Here is a 21,242-nt window from a genome sequence, read left to right on the forward strand (position 1 = left end):
AGCCAATAACTAGGTGGTACATCTACTCCGCCGCAACCTGCCAAGACCTACACCGATTCTCGTGAGAAATGCTGGGGAAAGGGGCAAGTTGGCTTGTCTACGGAGAAATTCCCAATCCTGGACTCCCCGATCCTTGAACTGTCTGAGACAGGCATACCTGCATGGCCAAAGCCACGAAATATCTTTATGTTCTCAGAATGTATCTTGTTGACACCATCACAAGATTGCTTCACGGCCCCTTCTGTGCTCCCAGCTCGCACATATCCAACCTCACGTTGCAGATGGCGCGAGCTATTAAGATTTTGCTACTACGGGTTTCGGCAAAATCATGCTTTCCACTTCCATTCACGGTTGCCTTAGAAATGGCATCCACAAGTTCTCCCGCAACAGATACAGGCGTTGAATCGGGGTATCGGTCTTGCACCAACCGCCGGATGCCACCCTGTGTGTCACATCACCTGCATCGACCGCTTCAAACCCCAGGCTACAGACGCAATGCGGCCAATCTGAAGCCGGACTTTGGTATGAGATGCCATGGACATGATGAGTTGCACCCCATGAGACTGATCAAGTACAGTACGGATGCTGTAGGGCCATTTTGCGAAATATAAATGTAAACTTCTGTAGCCTCAAGCTTAAAAGCTCCGACTTCCCACCAATCTGCAGGGTTCCCCAGACGAACATGAAACTACGCTTCCCAAAATGTCATTGAGGAACGTCTTTACGTTAAGTGGCCACTTGGCTGACCTCCACCTCGAATGGGGAAAAGGCCATTTGGGCTCCCTGCTTGGCCTTGTTGCCTCTTTGGTAGGTCTAATTTACACATAGTTGATTCAAGATTTGCGCCGAGTTCACATCTAACATGTGTATCCTTTTGCTAGTTCATTGCATTCAATGTCGCCAAAGCCACCTATCGTATTTGGTTTCATCCGTTGTCCAAATTTCCGGGTCCCGTACTCTATTCTGTTTTCTATCTCCCATATCTCTATCAGAGCTACATCAAAGGGTCGTGGATCTTTCGTGCCAGAAAATTACACCAGAAGTATGGCCCTGTTGTTCGAGTCGGCCCCAACCATTTGATGGTTGATGGCGAAGTTGGATGGCCACAGATATTCGGGCCCCGGAAAGCAGATCAATCCGAATATGAAAAGCAGCGTCCTGTCCAGGAAGCCAAAGCCTACAGCATTATTTTGGCCACCAGGGACATTCACCGGCGACAACGCAGGCAGTTGAACCACGCCTTTAGCGACTTCTCTCTTACGCAGCAAGAGGATGTTATCCAGGAATACATCACCTTACTCCTTAGTCGCCTCGAGGAGGGAGCCGACAGATCGGAAGCCGCCGTCGATGTGGTCAAGTGGTTAAATTGTATCACTTTTGATATTATCGGCCAACTTGCTTTCTCCGAGTCCTTTTTCAGCCTAGAGAACAACGCTGTACACCCTTGGATCAAAACCATCTTCGACGGCATCCAAACTATGTTATTCCGGCGATTCTTTGCTGAATTTCCCATGTTGAGACTGATTTTGTCAATGTTTAGTACCAAAGTTGGCACAAAGCGGCATCCTGCAAGGGCCCATGCGAGGGACAAGGCGTTCCGGAGAATGGTGCTTGGTGAAGAGTCTCCCAGTGGCCGCAAAGATTTCATGTCCTATATGCTACGTAGAAATAGGGACGGTGAGATTGGTATGACGGAAGACGAAATCCTTGAGACGTCGCCAACTCTAGTTCTCGCAGGTAGTGAGACAACAGCGTCTGCACTTTCTGGCTTCTGGTTCTATCTATATAAACACCCCCGGGTATATGCCCAGCTGACTCAAGAAATCCGAGAGGTATTTGACTCAGAAGACAAAATTACGATGCAGAAGGCTTCAAATATTGAGTATCTGCAAGCATGTGTTAACGAAATTCTTCGCATTTACCCGCCTGCGGCAGAGATACCTGCCCGCGTTTCACCAGGTGACTTTATTGAAGGAGCCTATATTCCCCCGGGTGTAAGTCATTCTTCTAATCTTGTTCCAGCTTGAAGAGCATAAGAGACCTTTCAATGAAGCGTGCTTACGAATCTCCAGACACTGGTTTCCGTCGTTCTATGGGCAACGTTCCGCAACCCTAAACACTTTAGAGATCCCGACTTGTTCATCCCCGAACGATGGCTGTCTCCTTCTCATCCCCTCTACGACGACCGTTTCAAGGACGACAACCACGCGATTTTTAAACCGTTTAGTTACGGATCGAGGGACTGCATCGGCAAAAATCTCGCGTTGAACGAATTGCGAGTCATCATCAGCCGCATGCTGTATCGCTTTGACTACAAGGTGCTCGATGGCCAGGACGATTGGCATTCAAAACAGAGGAATTTTATGATTTGGGATAAAGGTCCGCTGATTGTACAATTCAGTACGCGAGAGGAAGCTGGTTAGGTTGGGGATCATGGGAGTTGAATTGGCATGAGTATGAATGAGTCTTGGGCACCAACATGGGATCAAACAGTCACAATTGGCGTGGTACGGACCGCCGTTCACTCATTATGTTGTGTGAATTGAAGAACATATAATATTTCGTAGCGATAATGACACTCTATATGCTGGAACAAGGTAATTGACCATTTGCAAATCCTCCCCACTCTTAGTTGGAGTTTTTGATCGTCATGGCAGACGTGCCTGCAAATAATGTTAGGAATCTGCACAACTCTTAAACTCTGTACACAATACATACAGTGAATAATGCCAGCAACACTATCAGCAGAGAAAACATCAGGGCAATTCGCAATCTGAACAGGATCAGGGCGAGTACATGTACCAATCGACTTCATGTCGACGTCGTACAGGCCCCATCCGCCATTCTTGTCGTCCTTGTAGAGTGCTATGTCGAATTAGCACACATGTCATTCAGTAACATCACATGTGGTCTGTATAGCTTACTAAAATGAGGTTCACTGCCACCATTGTCAAAAGTGCCGGCTTTACGGTCGTGGACCTCGAAACGCTTCACGTCCCAATCCTGGGGAGCCTTGCTGCCGTCACAGCCGTCACACGCAATACCATCAAAGGAGGCATCGTTGTTGGGGCTGATGGTCCATTGGATGGCCTTGCTTGTGACGTCCTTGCAGCTAGGTGGGTTATTGAAGAAGAGTACGATGGTTGCCTGGGCAGGATCGGGGAACTGGTTCTCTGCGCCGGTAAAGATGAAGAAGTCGGCGAGAGCTGGTCGAATGGCCAGGAGGATGGTGGTGAGGGCAGTGGCTGTGAAGTGCATGTTGGTGTCGTGTAAGTGAGCTTGGTGGAGTGTATTGTTGTTGTTTGGTTACTCAATGGAGGTTACCATGAGCTCTATTTATGTTCTTTTTGAATTTCTTTAAGATCCTTTGCTTCTTCATCATTGAACCGAAAAGCCGAGTCTCTCATGAAGCTAATTGAAGTGTCCTGATTGCTACTACTTCGAGAGAATGGCGGCTTACAGTGGGGTACGACGATCTTGATGATGATCGAATCCTTCTGGAATCTAGCCCGCAATGGAAGGAACATGGAGGTAGCTTCTAATCATCTTCCGGTCGGTAAAGGGCGATCAATTTGGCTTGCTGGTGGATGTGACAATAACTAGGTACAGTTTACAAAAACAACTCGGACATACCATCAAAGCCAATTGAGTCGTGGTGACGCAAAGAGAATGCATGCTGCCTGCACCACGAAACTAAACTGCATTGGACAATGTATTGAAATGTAACAGCCCGATTGAAGACGCCATCAGAGCTGATAAGAGGCGTCTTAAACAAGCTTGAAGTCTCTCGCTGATGGTTCATGAACCATCCCACGATGATGCCTCCAACCCAATTGCAGAGTTGTCAACTAATTCATTTCCTAAGGTATACAGACAGATCTCTTATTAAATAATTGTAGGCAATTTCTGTCATTGCCCCATAGTTCTGTACCTGCAAGGCGTTCTCACCCTCCCATGACGTTTGGTACCCGATCCATGTACGATATACTCTACTCACCAAGAGGTGCAAGTATCTATGAGACACACATCTGCTACTTCTTAGAATCGCATCAACTAGGCTATTATCGTGGCCTTGTGAAATAGCCGCATCTTCACCAATCGGCAGTCGCTTACTCCCGTCTGACCACCACTTCCCGGCAATCCATAACGTCACGTTCTTCTAGAAGGAATCCTGAATGCAGCCGGCGCGTCACAGGAATGGCAATAAATATCCCTAGTCAGTTTGACAATTTCGCTGCCTGCCGATCGCTAATGCTTTGGGGCACTTGTTATGAAGAAGGATTCAAGATCTTGGACCGGTCGATCAGCGTCAAGGATGATTGCATGCGCAAAGAGCAAACTTAGTAATATTTCAACCTAGCAAGTGTAGCATTTCATCGAAGATGCATTACTCGGTCGCAAATAAGCCGATACCAGCTCAGTCCTTCGTGGTGCTCGACATGTTGCCTTGAGGTGACACGACAGATGATTTCTGGGCTCACAAAAATGGCGAAAAAATTGAAAGTAAACCTCGCTAGCAACGAATGCGAACGACAATCAATCAATCACCCCAAGTTGATCAAATTAATCACAGCCGTGTCTCAAATCGCATGTTCCGCTCCAAGTCATCAGAAACATTGCTCACCTTGCTGCGACTCGCCGGCAACCGAGATGAGCGGCAATTCTTGGCACATCCAGACCGTTCCCCGTTCAACACTTGAACAAGTGGATTCCAATTTCAATGTCCGGTCTCAATCGAGTTTCCCCGCAGCCAGCCATTGGTGTAACCATGAGAGGTTTGGTGGATGCATGAAGCCGTAGACCTCGGATATCTTGAACCTTCTCACGCAACGTGCCGAAAACCATAACGAATAGCATTATACCGTCTCAACAAGTGGCTGCATGATTTGTTCCTCCATCTAAATTGCTCGTCTCGCGGCAATATCGAGCCTTGCGGCGCATCAACCCAATTCAACACAACAAGTCAACCAAGCAGTTGAACACGTGAGCGCCACAACGCATCATCGCTTCGAAACACGCGAGCCAAGTCAAACACCCGAGAAACTCAATCTGTTCTATCCTGCTGCGGTCTGCATTGTAGAATCTCATCTTCAACCTCGCTCATCTCACATCGCGCCCACAATGCCTTTCTACCCGCCATCATGGGTCCCTCAGCTCCCTGAGATTCCCGACTCCATCTCCCTGGAGACATTCATGTTTGACGAGAAATATGGCCGGTATCCCATTCACAGCTCGCGGGCGCCATTCACAGACGGTCTTACCGGCAGGACTTACAGTATCTTGGAGGTCAAGCAACGTGTTGACTATCTCTCGCGCGCGCTCTCACAGGAGCTTGGCTTCAAGGCTCAAGAAGGCACTGAATGGGACAAGGTTGTCGCGTGCTTCAGTCTAAACACGATTGACTACCTCACCTTGGCGTGGGCTGTGCACAGACTTGGTGGTATTTTGTCATGCGTCAACGCTTCATACAATGCCAGCGAGCTTGAGTATCAGCTAAAAGACTCGGGGGCCAAGGCCATTTTCACCTGTCTTCCCCTACTTAAAACCACCATGGAAGGCATCAAGAAAGTTGGCATTCCCAAGCAGCGGGTTTTCCTTCACCAGCTGCCTCCGTTGATCACGGCTGGTCTCTCCAACCCTGGCCACAAAACAACAGAAGACTTGATTAAAGCCGGTTCCAGTTTGCCTTCCTTCAAACCTGCTGACTCGTACTGGAAGAAAGGCGATGGCGCAAAGAGGATAGCATTCTTGTGCTATAGTAGTGGAACTTCTGGGCTCCCCAAGGGCGTCATGATTGCGCACCGAAATGTCATTGCCAATACTGTGCAGTTCGTGGCATACGGGCAGCCTAACCGAGATGCGATCAAAAAAGAGCTGGGCGTGACTAACTACACAGAAAACTGCTTGGGTCTCTTGCCAATGTCCCACATTTACGGCCTAATCGTTATATGCCATGTTGGTCCATATCGTGGAGACGGTGTCGTCGTCCTACCGAAATACGACTTCAAGATGCTGCTCCAAGCTATCCAAGATTTCAAGATTGAGATGCTGTACCTCGTTCCGCCAATGATTATTCACCTATCCAAGCAGCCGGACATTGTCAAGCAGTTCGACATCTCGTCGGTTCGTGCTGTCTTCACAGGAGCCGCGCCGTTGAAGGAAGATACCGCAAGGGAACTTCTCAAAGCCCTGCCCAGTGTCGTACTCCTCCAGGGCTACGGACTGACGGAGACATCGACCGTCGTTTGCACCACTGTGCCACAGGATGTCTGGCTAGGAGGATCTGGATCGCTTCTGCCCGGCTTTGTGGCTCGTATTTTCACGCCAGAAGGTAAAGAAGTCAAGGAGTACAACCAGACTGGTGAGCTTTGGGTGCATTCTCCGTCAGTGGTTCCAGGCTATCTGAACAACAAAAAGGCCACTGATGAGACGTTTGTGACTGCTGACGATGGGCTGCGATATATGAGGACCGGGGATGAAGTTCTCATTGCGAAGAGTGAGAAGGGCAACGAGCACATCTTTATTACCGACAGAATCAAGGAGTAAGTGTATCATGCTGTCCGATGATTTGAAGTGACAAGTCTAACGTCTTGTAGGTTGATCAAAGTCAAGGGCCATCAGGTTGCTCCAGCTGAGCTAGAAGGCCACCTTCTCACACACCCGGCGGTGAATGACTGTGTCGTTATCGGAATCCCCGCGGAGCGGGAAGGAGAGGTTCCCAAAGCCTTTGTCGTCAAAACTCCTGGCGTTAAAGTCAGCGATGGTGATATCATTCAGAGTATTCTCAAGCATGTTGCCGACCATAAGAGTGACTACAAGCGCCTTCGGGGTGGCGTGGAGTTTATTGATGTGGTGCCGAAGAATCCAAGCGGCAAGATTTTGAGGCGTTTGATGAGAGATAAAGAGAAGGCTAAGTTGAAGAAGGAGGGTGCGAGGTTATAAGTGCACAAACGAACATCTGGCTTGTATTTACAGAGTAGTATTTGGACAAGCTCATCCAGCCGGGTTGTCGAAAGTATTGCGGCAAGCGAAGGATATTGTGCATCGCGTTGTGTACTAAGGCATATTGAGATGTATTATTGTATACTTGGATGTGGGCAGATACCTTTCTGTATGAACTGTAGTTGCACCTGTGTTGTCTTGTCCAAGCTATCATACGTGATTGACATATCAGTTGTTACGTCTATGCCAAATAGAATGTTGCAAAGTCTCTTCAAGCTCCTTACAGACCGCTTCCCATCGTAATCATCCGTGGTCAATCTATTGTACAGTATTGCAGCAAGTCAACATCCATGCCACATCTGCCAAATTTTGCTCAAGCAGCATGAAGTGACATCTCAAAGGTTTGCACTTTCCGTATCCGTGAACTGGCTCATCGCGAAACCTTTGTTGGCCAGTGTGAACGACCAAGGGTTGTCCCAGCTGCGGCCAAAGACCGATTTGGCTGTTTATTTTAGCATTCGTCTTTCCTGCGGTTAACCACATCATCTCGTTGGTTGATCCAACACGGATGGGGCCAGATTGTGGTGATTGTTCAATTCCGGCTTGTCAATTAAGCGCCTGCTCGCTCCCCTGATGCTGACACTCAACGCTCACTAAATCGCCGTGCTGAAACAGATAAAAGTAGAAAAACCACTTGAGACCAACACGATAAATCTTCCAGCGGCAACATTGCGTTTCAGGCATCAGCTACTCGGCCCTGCCTGTTTGTGTTGTTACATCATTGTTTCCACCACGAAGCATCAACTATCTGATCCCAAAGTCTTCCCATCTTGGTCAAAGTCTCAGTACATTTTATGTTCCTAACATTGCAAATCTAGCTCTTATATTCCCATTAAGCTAACATCTAACAAATTGTTGTTCTTTCTGCTCTTTTCATTGTTGCAGCAACTCTATCCTGTCACGAACATGGCCATCGCGTCCATACTCGGCTATAATAAACACTTCAGGCATTAGTGTAGTCGCCGGTTACATCAAGATGAAGAACTACCACAAATGGTGGGATATTGGCATCATCAGATTTCCTCTTCAACCAGCAAATTACACTGCATGCGCAATTTGCAAATCTCAGCCCGGACCATATCTGCAACCTTGAAATTAGTAGCCAGGCGCAAGGATAAAACCGTTGTTCTTTAGCCATCAAGTCACATCGTGTAAGCGCCGGACTCCGCCTCAGTGGCAGAGGAACGGCCATGCAAACATGAAACAGGCATGTCCAAGACCTTGACGGCAACCAACATGACTTCGACCGTGGTGGTGCAATGATAAATTTAGACAGCGAGACGTCTCACATTTCGTCTCTTCCTTCCGGACGGCACATCGGAACGGCAGTGGTTGCGGATGTAGGTTTATCACGAAGTGAGCAACTCGTGTAACGCTGCATATTCACCTCTGACCAATCTCTCGCTACCACCATTTGATGATCATCCTAATTCGTCTAGTACCTCCAAGACTTCAAGTGCAAGCCCTCTAGTGCTCACATCACCCCATTGCAGTACCATGGACGAGGCAACAGCACAATCCGACGGAAACGGGACACTACAGCCCGCGGAAACGAAACCAAGGTGGTTGTAATATCTCGAAACCGAGCTTTATGCCTATGAAGAGTTTGGAAGTGATATCTCCAGACTGATCCTGGATGTCTTGCGCCCTATGCTTGAATCTCCTCCCAAGGACACTGAAGTGGCCATGAGCGCTGCTGCCAAGATCACCAAGTATTATGTCGGCCCATACCTAGAGTCTCTTCATCCTCCGGGCTTAAAGCCCAACGAGGAGACCCTGATGCCATTCTTAAACGAAGTTGCTCGGCTTTGTTTTGAACTGGCCTTTGAGTTGTCATTTCCGTGCCTAGAGCTGGACAGGCTGGCACAGGTCCTCATCGAGCTCTTCAAACTTGGTCCACCCGCGTTTGGTATCGAAGTAGGTTTTTACATTGCGAAATTTCTAAACTGATAACCTGACTAGCTGATTGCAGGGAAATGACCCGGACTTCAACAGCTTTCACAAGGGTGTCGGCGTCGAAGTTTTTGACCACTGGGTCCATGACAGCGGTAACTTTATAGTTCTCAAATTAGATTGTTCTAATGAAATGTCACTAACTCCAATCCAGTACCGACCCTAGAACTGGGAAACTACAAGGACGACTGCAGAGCAGGTTTTTGCGCCGCCGTCATGTTTGCAAAACTCTACCAAGGTGGCGCATTACCTGAGGATGGGGCGAAATTCGCTGGAGTGGAAATTCCCACTGGGCTAGGGCTACGTAAATCAACCGCTGGGGGTCAATACTCAGAATACACTCTTTCTTTCGCGCAAGAGGTCGCTACGCAGTATATCCTCATCTCGGGGGAGGCCCTTGCGAAGGAGGTGCGGTATCCAACTGAGGGAAAGGACCGCGTTGTCAGTGAGAACGATTGGAAAGCTTGGGCGAATGGCTTCCGAAAACTTGCAGACGAGTCAGATGGTGAGTTGAAAGAACATGCGGAGGGAGCGTTTGCTTCCAGAATTGTTCGACGAGGGGAAGCACGACGCCGGGTGATTCCTTTCATACACAGACTGAAACTGGACTCTTTCAACTTGAATTCTTGCAGAGGTAACATGTTCGCATTATGTTCATAAGTAACTTACAGCCGGGGGATAAAAGTATTTAAACCCGTAAAAGGTATCGCGTATTGCAGCATATATTAACACGTACTGAGATATGTTACTGTATACTTGGATGTAGGCAAATACCTTTTACCGTAGACTGTAGATCATCTATTGAAGCAAATACTTGGAGTGAGCAACAAGTTATACATTTGCGTCATGCTTCCCAAAGATATGACTGAGACGACGGGACGCCCCTACTCTCGCCAACTAACACTCTCCAGCATACTTCAACTAGTAAGAATCCCTCTTCGACCAAGGTTCAACAGCCTCCAGCAACATCTTATAAGCGAGGCCCTCATCTCCACTCACCCTCAGCAACTCGGCAGACACATCCTCTCCCAACCCTTTGAGAAACAACAAAACCCCGGCACAGACAAAGTCTGCATAACTCACAGTCTTTCCCATAAAGAAGGGACCCTCATTTTCCCGTAGCAGTTCCGAAATGTTGGAGAATCCCTTCTCCGCCTTTTCCCACGCAGTCCCTGCACCTTCCTTGTGGAACTGCTCCAATGGCATACCTACATCTCTTGATCTTGCAGCAATGAAGAACGGAATGCTCTCTTCGTTGAGTATGCGGGTGGCAACAAGATAGCCATAGACAGGCTGAAGAGGAATAAGTGCAAGACGTAGATTCTGTATGAGGCGATCGATGTATGGGGAGTCGAGGTGCACTGATGGAGTAGGGTGGTCGGCTTCGAGTCGTGCAGCGATGTTGCGAGAATCCATAACGTAGGTTTCGCTTCCTTTTATGCGAATTGTCGGGATTGTAAATTCCGTCTCTCCTGGAAAGCTACAACGAGTGAGTTTCTAGGTAAATAGACATGTACAATCTCGGGCTTTTGGGTAAAAGTTTGCCCACATCTAAGTATGCACGAACACATCTCAATATGTGCTAGCATACACTGCGAGATGTGATGCCGTTCACGAGCTTAAATACTTTTTGACCCGGGATCATACGGCTGGTAAACTTACTGTTCCTCCAGTTTTGGCTTGATATCGGGATATTCAGTCTGTCTTACGCATCAGTGCTATTCCTACTCCGCTACAAGGATTCCTCTCACCCATTCCGTCACATAGTCAAGGCCCTTGAAATTGAGAAGGAATCGAGTTTTCCAGGCATTCCAAGACCAACAGTGTCTTGGTTCTCGACTCGGGATATCGTATAGAACAATTTGCGAGGCGCCTGACATGATTGTTGTGTTGACTGAATAGCCAGACATTACGTGTTCAATGCTGACAACTCCAAGTTGTCGGCGGGGTGAGGGACTAATTTAATACTCCAGATGTGGACTCATGTCATGCTTATAAGCACGGGTATGCAGGTTGTTGGACGTAGATGTCCAAAATCTGGCTCAAATAATGTTCATTTCAATTGCTTAGTTTACAAGAGTTTCCGATTCAAGTTTGGTCCAACTTGGAAGTCATTCCAGCCTTGCTGGAAATATTGGCCTGTCGGAAGCAGTTTCCCTTGGCGAACCCAGGCGCATTTGACTACGAATATTCATGTGACAAGAGTTCTCATACCCATCTCAATATGAACATGGTCTAGGAAATGCTACACAGAATGGCCATCGTCACTTTGTTGGCAAACAAGCTTAAATCCACAAGCACAGGCAGTATGAGTAGTATATTCTGTAAGTAGCAGGAAGTTTTGTTACGGAACCAAACAGAATTGCATTTGCAATTCCTCTTTCTGCGGCTCTCTACGTCAAAATGAGCAAAGGCTATATACCCAGTGCAGAACTAGCCACCAGTGTTCAGCAGCACACAACCTGAGCAATCATCTTTTGTTCGGTCAGCTTCCCCAGTTTCTACCCCAAACTCTTACCAAATTCCGGCTGACATGGTGACACCCGCTGTTCCACAACATAGTGCGGCCCGACACTAAACAAACAACCTTAAACTACCGTGATTCACCTTCCCATCGCCATATACAACTCCTCGTCATGTCAATCTAATTCTGTTGAATTGTATTGGCTCCTCGGTATCCATTCGGTCCGCATACCCGTCCGGTGTGACACAAATAAACCGATGTCGCAGGTTAGCGCCACGCAATGGCCCTTGGAAGAGGAGAACTGGGGCAGAGGGCGCAACTACATACATCCTTAGTTGCCATCGCTGGTGAAGTCAGCGTCACTATATAGTCGGTTTACCGTAACCTGAGAAGACATCTTGTTTATGGACAACCTCGTCCAAGCTTAGTTTAATATTAATCTGCATCAGAAGGCAAACTACAAGCAACAAACATGACCGCCCAAGCCACAGACTCCAAGATTCTCCATCGTTCCCTCATCACACATCCTGAAACCGTAGAATCCGCATCAGGAAGCTACTACACTCTTTCGAATGGACAAAAAATCCTCGATGGATGCACCGGCGCCGCCGTAGCGGTCATTGGGCACGGAGACCCAGATGTAAAAGCCGCCGTAATGGAACAAATGTCCCAAGTCTCCTACGCCCACACTCTCGCCTTTACGACAAACAGCGCCGAAGAGCTTGCCAGCACCTTACTAGAAGGCAACCCGTTTGGACTATGCAAGGCGTATTTCGTCGGGTCTGGCAGCGAAGCCATGGACGCGGCAATGAAACTCGCCAGACAATACTGGGTTGAAGCAGGGGAGCCGCAAAGAAGACGCTTCGTCGCCAGAAGACAGGCATATCATGGCAATACCATAGGTGCCATGAGCGTTGGGAGTAATGTTGCTAGAAAAGCTCCCTACGAAGGTGTCCTTCTGCTAGACAATGTGAGCTACGTCAGCCCGGCGTATGCATATCGTGTTCAGAAAGAGGGCGAGGCAGAAGAGGCATACTCACAGAGACTAGTGGATGAATTGGATGCCGAGTTTCAAACTGTCGGCCCAGAAACTATCATGGCATTCATAGCCGAGACGGTAGGTGGTGCAACAGCCGCTTGCATCACTCCTCCCAGGGGATACTTTGAAGGTGTTCGACGACTGTGCGACAAGTATGGCATTCTACTCATTCTAGATGAAGTCATGTGTGGTTCAGGCCGGACAGGAACATATTTTGCCTTTGCGCAAGAAGGAGACGTCCGCCCTGATCTCGTAACGCTAGGGAAGGGTCTGGGAGGAGGATATACACCGATTGCAGGCGTTCTCGCTCACCGGAAGGTGATTGACGTTCTTGCCAAGGGATCGGGCGTATTTGTCCACGGACATACATATCAAGCCCATCCGCTTTGCTGCGCCGCCGCTCTCGCCGTACAAAAGGTTCTAGAGAGGGACAACCTGGTGGCTAACTGTGCCGAGAAGGGCAAATGGCTTGAAGAACAGCTCCGTAAGAAGTTGGGGCCACGGAAATACGTGGGCAATATCCGCGGAAGAGGTTTATTCTGGGGCTTGGAATTCGTCAAGGATAAAAAGACCAAGGAGCCGTTTTCGCCGGATGTTCATTTTTCGAGGGAGATGAGGAATGAGGCGCAGAGGCTGGGACTGGCGATTTACCCGGGCACAGGGACAGCAGATGGGTATGTTGGGGATCATGTTATTCTGGCGCCGCCATTGAATGTGAGTCAGGAGGATTTGGATATCTTGATGGATTTGTTGATGAAGACGTATGATGTTGTGGAGAAGCGTGTTTCTTGATGAAGCGGGCTGTGGACAATGATTTGTGTTTGAGATGGATAAATATTACAGCATGGAAATGTCATAGTCACTGCGCAACTAAGAAGGTGTTTGTTATACTTTAACAGAATATTGAGTAAAAGAGCGCGAGACTCTCCTGCCTGATTACTGCCTTTGACCCGAGATTCCAATAAACACCTAATTACACCCAGGGTGCCGCAGATTAATATGAGGATACCGGGCACACCAAAAGAAAATAAAGCTTCTATCATAGTTAAATTGTCATCTCTGGCAAAACATAACCCTGCTCGTATAGCCCAACACAAACGCACACGCAACTCCCTAACCCATAATACGCCAGTCCAGCACTAAACAAGGCCTTGTATTTAGTACCAGTCCATGTTATCTGATATCCTTTCAAGCTCCATGGCTTCTTCCTATTCTGGCAATTAGCACTACTCGTCTCAAATGCCTTCCGTTAGGATCGGACTCATGTACTCACAGGTGAAAGAGATCTATTAATCAAAAAGGACTCCCTCGTCTCTTCATAAGAGTATCCGACCAAGTCGATTGCCTCATGACAAATCCTGAACTCGTCCTTTCGGATCTCAGTCCGACCTTCTTCCGCTCTGGGAGAGGGTCGAAGCTGGTCCCCGCGAGTTCTTATAGGAATAACCTGGCTACCAACTCCCCGGTCAGCTATCGGAACGGCCAATGGAAACCTGCTGCGAGATCTTGACTGGCTAGCACTCGTAGATGCAGTGGCTGGATAGTCGAAAGAGATGGTGGCACCCGAGCTGCCCCTTTGTTGGTAGTTGGATGGACCAGATTGCGCGTACGAGCTGCCGCCAGCTCCGTTAGAGGAAGCATAGTTAGTTCCCCAGTGCGGTTCTATTTCCGGCACATAGTACCCAGGAGAGAAACCCTGAAGCTGAAGACCGTGGCTAGTATTAGTCGTGTGGTTCTCCGGAGCGACATATTCTAATAATTCTTTCACCGACGCCGCGGCGGTTGCAGCCGCATAATGCTGCCAGGCATCATTTTTGTGTGAGTCTGCATAGTCCGAAATGCCGCGGATCACAACACAAGGGAATCCCGTCATCACCCCGGCGGCTTCCATCTCAAAGCAGAGAATATCACCAACCCTCCGAACCAGGCTCTCCTTCACTTGACCACTCTTGATGACACTATCCCCAGAGGCAATAAGACCATAATGTATCCGCGGGGAAGAAGGCGATCGGGGATTTCGCTCTATAGTACGAGATGGATTACACCTTCGACACGAGGACTCTCCATGTTTATGTCGGTAGTCGCTCTCAAATAATTTATCTGACCTCGTTGGGCGTGCGTAGTTTGAAAGGCCCGGGAACTTTCTTATCATCTGTGAGAGGAATCCCTCAATCTTATTTTCGCTGATGGAGTGTGCGGACTTCATCCTAGTAATGGCATTTATCAACAGTGGCGGAGGCGGAGTCAAGTATCCTTTGATCTCGAAGCCATCATCAGTATCCCTGCCAAGGTCATACTGCACCACGCCAGCATGTGCATCCATTGGCATACTGATGACCACATCGCCGAGCCGTATGTCATTCCTCTCCGTTGGAACACCTCCTGCTATCCCCACCATCAATCGCAATTCAATAGAGGGAAACGTACGTGACAGATTGGTGGCGACGATGGCAGCCGCACTTTTTCCCGTCTTGCCAGGAGGACATGCGACAACGACATCGTGATGGCTAAGCTCGCCAAAGTAATATAGAGTCGTATCATTTTTGTTCGTACGCAGTTGTGGATGCTCTCGGTCGAGCATGTAGCGAACTGCATTCAGCTCGAAGTCAAGAGAACAGATGATAGCAATCTTGTAATCATCATGTGTTTTGGAGCTTTGATGACGGTTTTGCATCGCGATTCTTGGCCCACGGTTGGGCTACGGTTAGTTAGAAGATTACCGGCCAGTCGTATGGTCAGACAAGAACAGCATATACAGCCAAACTGGACTGTACGCACCAACTGTTGGAGCCAGTTTGTTGACCAAGTGAGAGCTTGAATGGCTTCAGTTTAACGACCAGCATTGGGCAAGATTCGGGCTGAAATTGACCACTGTTTGCGGCCACGTGAGGACATGCAGCTGGGACATCAACAAGGTAAGGCATCGTAAGCCTTGCGAGCCATGGAGGTGAGGTGCCATCCGCCGATTGGATACATATGTTTCACAAGGCGGAAGCAGCGAACGGTCTGAACAGGGGACTACTCCTTGATATCCCCTCTATGGAGTGAGATATCTAAAGCTAGTTACGGTGGTCCGCAAAGCTTTCCCTAGCCATGGGGCTTGGGCTAGCCCAGCCTTTCGCCAGGTTGAATGTCATGGAGTGGCAGCTATAGATGAATTGAAGAGGGTGCTGGTCCTTGTATTGAGACCGACTAGTGGGTAGATTAGCTGCTGGTTATAGATGGTCCGGATAGACATTAGTTTGTTGAGAGTTGCTGTTGGAGGAATTAGCGCTCAGTCTCATCTGGCATGACAGTTGCCATGAAACTTCATGTATCGTGACACAAGGTAATCTGGCATGAAATATGTCCATTGTAGGCTTGCTTTAGTACATAACTGAACTTGAGTGTGACCAAAACAAATACCAAACTCCAATTAGGTTAGGTCTTAGGTTAGACATGGATTTAATTTATCTAAGTTCATGAAACACATTTGAGCGTATAAGAACACATTTTAATACGCCTCAATACACTATACTATATGCCATACCTCTGAATTGTTCAAATACTTTGACCCCCATTGTATGAGCATTTGTCCAAAGTCGCCTTTTCGGAATTTACCCAAAAAAAACCTTGTTAGACGGGAATTGCAAGGCTAGTTATTTCCTGCTGCCTAGCCTCAATACCAGTTAGGATCAAAACACTTCCCCTGGCAAATCCAGGCACCGAAATAATCCAAATCTAAACCCAACCCTTGCAGTTGGTTTCTCATTTCCAGGCATCAGCATAAGCAAACGTTGCTCAGCAACAATCCACAAACTACCCAATTCCATCTCACAATGCATCTCAAATAGGAAAGTCGCGACTCGATTCCTTGACGCCGGGAGCAATATCTAAGTCATACAAGTGTCATCGCATAGCTTCATGTGAATCAATTGAATAGGCAGCCGTGTTTTTAAATACAAATAGTTCTAATTTCCAACTGTTCAATACATCATCAACACGCTCATTTCTACTCAATTGCACGTCACAACTGCACAACTATAACAATGGAAGAATTCATCAGAAGCAACTTGGATCGCTATCAATGGCTCATTGAACGAGTCAAGCCGGCAGCAAAGCCCAAACAACCACCCAATTCGAGCACATCCATTGATAACATTGTCTGCGCTCGTGTACGGCCCTTGTCTGATGAAGAAACGGCTGAAGGCTTGCCATCATCAATCTTTACGAGGGTGCATGAGCCGGGGACATTTGATGCACACGAATTGAGGCATCCCGTAAGGGGAAAGCCAGTTCTTCGAGTATGCAATAGACACAATGGCACTTGAGGATGAGTTGCTAATTTCGAAAATAAAGTCCTCCAACTACACGGTAGATCGGTCGTATGGCCCCGACGCCTCAACCGAAGCAATATACAACGACTCTGTGAAGCACCTCGTCTCCTGGGTATGGGGCGGCGGCATCGGAACATTATTTGCCTATGGACAAACGGGTTCCGGTAAAACATTCACAGTTAGTGGCATCGAAAAGCTGGTTGTGAAAGACCTCTTGGAAAGCAATCTAGAAGGAGACCGTAAAATTTACATCTCCGTAACAGAATTCGCAGGCAATTCGGCATTCGGTAACCCAAGATCCGTCACAGACTCCCCAATTACAATGACTAATGCTCATCGACAGACCTTCTTAATAGTCGACGGCCCATTTCCGTGCTTGAAGACTCATTCGGCAACACACAACTCGCAGGTGCCCTTGAACACCAAGTACAGAGCACATCCGACGTCCTCGCGCACATTGAATATGCGACCAAGTTCCGTCGCACAGAGGCAACCCAGAAGAACGACACTTCCTCTCGCTCCCACGCGATTTGCCGCATACGCGTAGAAATTCAGGACATTCCCAGTGCGGAAGATGGTATCCTGTACCTTGTTGACCTGGCGGGCTCGGAAGCCGCGCGCGATAGAGAGACTCACAGCGCTGAGCGAATGAAGGAGGCAAAGGAGATTAACATTAGTTTATCAGTGCTGAAGGACTGTATTCGGGGCAAGATTGAAGCAGATGCACCTGTTGGCACGCAGACGAAGAGGAAGCCGTATGTCCCGTTTCGACAGAGTGCGTTGACAAAGGTTCTCAAGCATGTGTTTGATCCGGCGGGGACAAGAAGCTGCAAGAATGTCGTCATGGCTTGTGTGAACCCGTGCCTGTTGGACATCTCGGCGAGTCGAAATACATTGAGGTATGCCGAGATGCTGCGAGTTTTTGTGCCACAAGTCAAGGAGGTTAAATACAGGGAGAGTGTGCCAGCAACGTGGAATAACGAGCAGTTGCGGGAGTGGATTGCAGCAAATGTGAGTGAAGAAGCATCTACCAGTTTTAAGAGTTCTTTACTAAGAAGCTTTCGTTTTGTCAGTCTGGTTCACCAGCGATTGATGCCGCGATATTGGCTCCGATAGAGACTGGCGCACAACTTGTGCGTCTCCCTGCCCCAGAGTTTGAAAGTCGATGCCTCAAGACCCCGGGTGTTATTCACGAGCAAGCTTTTGCATTTCGATCCAAGCTATGGCAACTTCATGTCGATTCTCGTCGCCCCAAGGAGAAAGCCCAAGGCAAGGAGGACGAGGATGATGGCCCGGATTCAGTGCTAGGACACTTCAAGCGCTTCGACAGATCAAGCAGTCGTGACCTCGACGGCTCTGCTGAGTCTACTCCATTCAAAGACCGTATTCGCCCTGGAATGGCCGTTTCCTGGACGCAAAAGAAGAATAGCTACGTCGGCGGTTTCTGGACAGATCTCAATATTGCGTTGATTCTGTGCCCAGCAGCGGCGGTTGGGCCAACGACTCAAGATACGCAGGGCCGCAGAGTGGATGCGCAATTTGAGGGAAACAAGACGGCAGATGGCAAGGCCAAGCGGTATTTGTGCGCCATGGTGTTGCCGGCTGTGTTTCCTGGTGCTTTTGAAGTGAGCGTGTGGCGGTATGTGGTGGTGGATGTGGATGATATGGAAAAAGAGGTGATTTTGGAGTATGATTCTGCGACGAGGTTCTACCACCTGGCTGTATGAGGTGCTGCTGGGTAGGGAGGTTCAATGTTAGATTTTGGTCAATATTTCATGGCGAATAACCGTGGCTTGTATTGGGCCATATTGACACGAGACAATTTTGTCGAGCATGTGTTGGACTATTGGTGACTGTTTTGTGTGCAAGGGAGAGCACTTGAGAGCTCCCATCACAACAACTCTTGTGCAGTTTCACAAGTTGGTGTTGAGGCTCATCAAATACTTGTACTTATACTGCAATAGAAAAATGGTGCCTAGTAGCACAGGTGCTCTGTCGCAGCGCAAAGATAATTCCGAACGCGATGGAGTATCGTAATTGTGTTAAATGAAATGAATAGATTGTCACAATGACGAGATGAATCAATTGAGACTGGTCGAATTGACCTGGACCAACACAGACCAGTTGACCCATTCATTCCTGACGTCAGTTTGGCATGCAGCTGTCAACCCCTGGAGTGAACCCCTGAAGCTTGCAGCCGCGGGCCCATCTTCGCCGCTAATCCACCCCCAGCTCCTCTGAAGCTCATCAGTCCACCTCCAAAATGCAGCACCTGATTGAACTCCGGCATGCAAATGCCGCCAATGTTCCATTCTGGTTCTCTTCTCCCCCAATCATGATCCGTCGCCCAACCACAATGCAGCTCTTAGCCCTTGAAACAATCATATGCCTGGCCGATCGTCATGGCAATGTGTCGTGATCCAGATTTCACCCACTCTGCCCATTTCACTTCTCCTGTATTATTTTCTTCATCTTCATCTTCTTCTTTCGCGTAGTTTATCCATCTCATCTCATGTAACGTCATTCAATAGTCATCATGTTCACCCTCGGCCGGCGGAGGATTCTCTTTGCCTTCCTCGCCGCCTTCATCATCCTCACAGTCTGGCGAGCATGGGAGCTCAGCGCGTCCACCGGCGGCGCAATGCCCGAGAAGCCCATGACGGGATACACCAAATACGAGCCCGATAAGGATTACTTCTGGAGGAACATTAAGCACAACTTTCCCATTGACTCGTTCCGACCTGTGCCGACATCAGCAGCTGCCTCGTTACCACCCGTTCAGGCCACTTTCGCAGCTGAATCGGCAGAGGACAAGAAGATCCGCCTAGGTCGCCAAAACGACATCAAGGAATCGTTTCTCAAAGCATGGAAATCATACAAAAAGTACGCCTGGTTGCGAGATGAGGTAACTCCCGTGTCGGGCAGTTACAAAGATACCTTTGGCGGATGGGGAGCCACGCTCATCGATTCTCTCGACACGCTGTGGATAATGGGGCTCAAGGACGAATTCGACGAGGCAGTATACGATGTCGCTGAGAATGCGCTCTTCCTCTCCACGTCCGACAGAGAAATTAATGTATTTGAAACGACCATCCGGTTTCTCGGTGGGTTGTTGTCCGCGTATGACTTAAGTGGCGATAAGCGGCTACTTACGAAAGCACACAACGTCGGCGACATGCTCTACAAGGCATTCGACACGCCAAACCACCTACCCATTACGCGGTGGAATCTCCACGACGCAGCCTACGGATACAAGCAAGAAGCGCAAAGCACCACTCTCCTCGCTGAAATCGGCTCACTATGCATGGAATTCACGCGCCTCAGCATCATCACCAAGGACCCCAAGTACTACGACGCGGTCCAGAAAATCAGCGAACTCCTCGCGGACTCGCAAACCAAGACCAAACTCCCCGGCATGTGGCCGCACGTAGTCGACGCCCAAAAGGAGTACTTTGACGCCGGCACCACATACACCCTCGGCGGCATGGCCGACAGCACCTACGAATACTTCCCCAAGATGATGGCGCTCCTCGGCCAAAAGGACGGCATATACAACGACATGTACACACGCAGCATGGAAGCCGCCAACACCAACCTCTTCTACCGGCCCATGTCGCCCACCAGCCAAGACATCCTCTTCCCCGGCTTCGTCGACATCAAGGACGACGACCCCTCCCGCAAGAAGGACCTCATGCCCGCGTCCGGCCACCTCACCTGCTTCACGGGCGGGATGCTCGCCCTCGGCGGCAAACTCACCTCCAACAACGACCACCTCTCATGGGGGGAAAAGCTCACCAACGGCTGCGTATGGGCCTACAAGTCCTTCACCACGGGCGTCATGCCCGAAACGTTCTACCTCACTCCCTGCGCGGACAGAGAATCCTGCCCCTGGAACGAGGCAACCTGGCACGCAGACGTCATGAAGGTGCACGAAGCGGGCGGTGGCACCAAAGAAGCCGCCGATATCATCAAAAAGGAGCGTCTGCCAGAAGGCTTCGCCAAGGTCATGGACTCGCGGTACATTCTGCGGCCCGAAGCCATAGAGAGCGTCTTCATCATGTACCGCATCACGGGGGACAAGCAGTGGCAGGAGAAGGCGTGGGAGATGTGGAAGGCCATTGATAACATGACGTCGACGAAGCTGGCCAACAGTGCGGTCGACAGCATGAATCCCCCGGAAGGAGAGGACGTGAAGATGAGTGACTCGATGGAAAGCTTTTGGCTGGGCGAGACGCTCAAGTATTTTTATTTGATATTTGCGGAGCCGGAGTTGGTTAGTTTGGATGAGTGGGTGTTTAATACGGAGGCTCATCCGTTTAGAAGGCTGCGGTAGCGGGAATTCAGGAGTGAAGTCGGGTTTGGAGAGGTTTTCCGTATTTTTGATCACAGGCTGCCGTGCCATGAAATGAATGAAATGAAATGTAATAAAGTTTGAAAATTGATTCCATAAACACCTATATGTGACCTC

General features: G+C 48.8%; 9 protein-coding genes across 9 annotated transcripts; 6 read left to right on the plus strand and 3 right to left on the minus strand.

Moving 5' to 3' along the window:
- Positions 1–702: 702 nt before the first annotated feature.
- Positions 703–2,423, plus strand: VFPPC_03229 (cytochrome P450; the record flags this gene model as incomplete). The annotated part of the gene is made up of 3 exons (XM_018282757.1): positions 703–807; positions 882–1,994; positions 2,073–2,423. The coding sequence occupies 3 exons, from the start codon at positions 703–705 to the stop codon at positions 2,421–2,423; spliced, it is 1,569 nt and encodes a 522-aa protein (XP_018147367.1).
- Positions 2,424–2,628: 205 nt separating this feature from the next.
- On the minus strand, positions 2,629–3,258 carry VFPPC_13428 (hypothetical protein; the record flags this gene model as incomplete). Its single annotated transcript, XM_018291205.1, has 3 exons — positions 2,629–2,663; positions 2,719–2,865; positions 2,925–3,258. The coding sequence occupies 3 exons, from the start codon at positions 3,256–3,258 to the stop codon at positions 2,629–2,631; spliced, it is 516 nt and encodes a 171-aa protein (XP_018147368.1).
- Positions 3,259–5,121: 1,863 nt separating this feature from the next.
- Positions 5,122–6,942, plus strand: VFPPC_03230 (AMP dependent CoA ligase; the record flags this gene model as incomplete). Its single annotated transcript, XM_018282758.1, has 2 exons — positions 5,122–6,542; positions 6,597–6,942. 2 exons carry the CDS (start codon positions 5,122–5,124, stop codon positions 6,940–6,942), a joined length of 1,767 nt encoding a protein of 588 aa, XP_018147369.1.
- Positions 6,943–8,688: 1,746 nt separating this feature from the next.
- On the plus strand, positions 8,689–9,615 carry VFPPC_03231 (hypothetical protein; the record flags this gene model as incomplete). The annotated part of the gene is made up of 3 exons (XM_018282759.2): positions 8,689–8,919; positions 8,975–9,050; positions 9,110–9,615. 3 exons carry the CDS (start codon positions 8,689–8,691, stop codon positions 9,613–9,615), a joined length of 813 nt encoding a protein of 270 aa, XP_018147370.2.
- A 261-nt stretch (positions 9,616–9,876) lies between these two features.
- VFPPC_03232 (glutathione S-transferase) lies at positions 9,877–10,835 on the minus strand (the record flags this gene model as incomplete). The annotated part of the gene is made up of 3 exons (XM_018282760.2): positions 9,877–10,435; positions 10,618–10,655; positions 10,707–10,835. 3 exons carry the CDS (start codon positions 10,833–10,835, stop codon positions 9,877–9,879), a joined length of 726 nt encoding a protein of 241 aa, XP_018147371.2.
- A 1,056-nt stretch (positions 10,836–11,891) lies between these two features.
- On the plus strand, positions 11,892–13,250 carry VFPPC_03233 (aminotransferase; the record flags this gene model as incomplete). The annotated part of the gene is made up of 1 exon (XM_018282761.1): positions 11,892–13,250. One exon carries the CDS (start codon positions 11,892–11,894, stop codon positions 13,248–13,250), a length of 1,359 nt encoding a protein of 452 aa, XP_018147372.1.
- Positions 13,251–13,615: 365 nt separating this feature from the next.
- VFPPC_03234 (PFS domain-containing protein) lies at positions 13,616–15,132 on the minus strand (the record flags this gene model as incomplete). Its single annotated transcript, XM_018282762.1, has 2 exons — positions 13,616–13,666; positions 13,732–15,132. 2 exons carry the CDS (start codon positions 15,130–15,132, stop codon positions 13,616–13,618), a joined length of 1,452 nt encoding a protein of 483 aa, XP_018147373.1.
- A 1,354-nt stretch (positions 15,133–16,486) lies between these two features.
- Positions 16,487–18,501, plus strand: VFPPC_03235 (kinesin motor domain-containing protein; the record flags this gene model as incomplete). Its single annotated transcript, XM_018282763.1, has 4 exons — positions 16,487–16,741; positions 16,797–17,061; positions 17,118–17,785; positions 17,848–18,501. 4 exons carry the CDS (start codon positions 16,487–16,489, stop codon positions 18,499–18,501), a joined length of 1,842 nt encoding a protein of 613 aa, XP_018147374.1.
- Positions 18,502–19,310: 809 nt separating this feature from the next.
- VFPPC_13429 (glycosyl hydrolase family 47 protein) lies at positions 19,311–21,107 on the plus strand (the record flags this gene model as incomplete). The annotated part of the gene is made up of 1 exon (XM_018291206.1): positions 19,311–21,107. The coding sequence occupies one exon, from the start codon at positions 19,311–19,313 to the stop codon at positions 21,105–21,107; it is 1,797 nt and encodes a 598-aa protein (XP_018147375.1).
- Between the last annotated feature and the right edge of the window lie 135 nt (positions 21,108–21,242).

Source organism: Pochonia chlamydosporia, chromosome 2 (genome assembly GCF_001653235.2).
Source record: "Pochonia chlamydosporia 170 chromosome 2, whole genome shotgun sequence".
In the NCBI taxonomy this organism is placed as follows: Eukaryota; Fungi; Ascomycota; class Sordariomycetes; order Hypocreales; family Clavicipitaceae; genus Pochonia; species Pochonia chlamydosporia.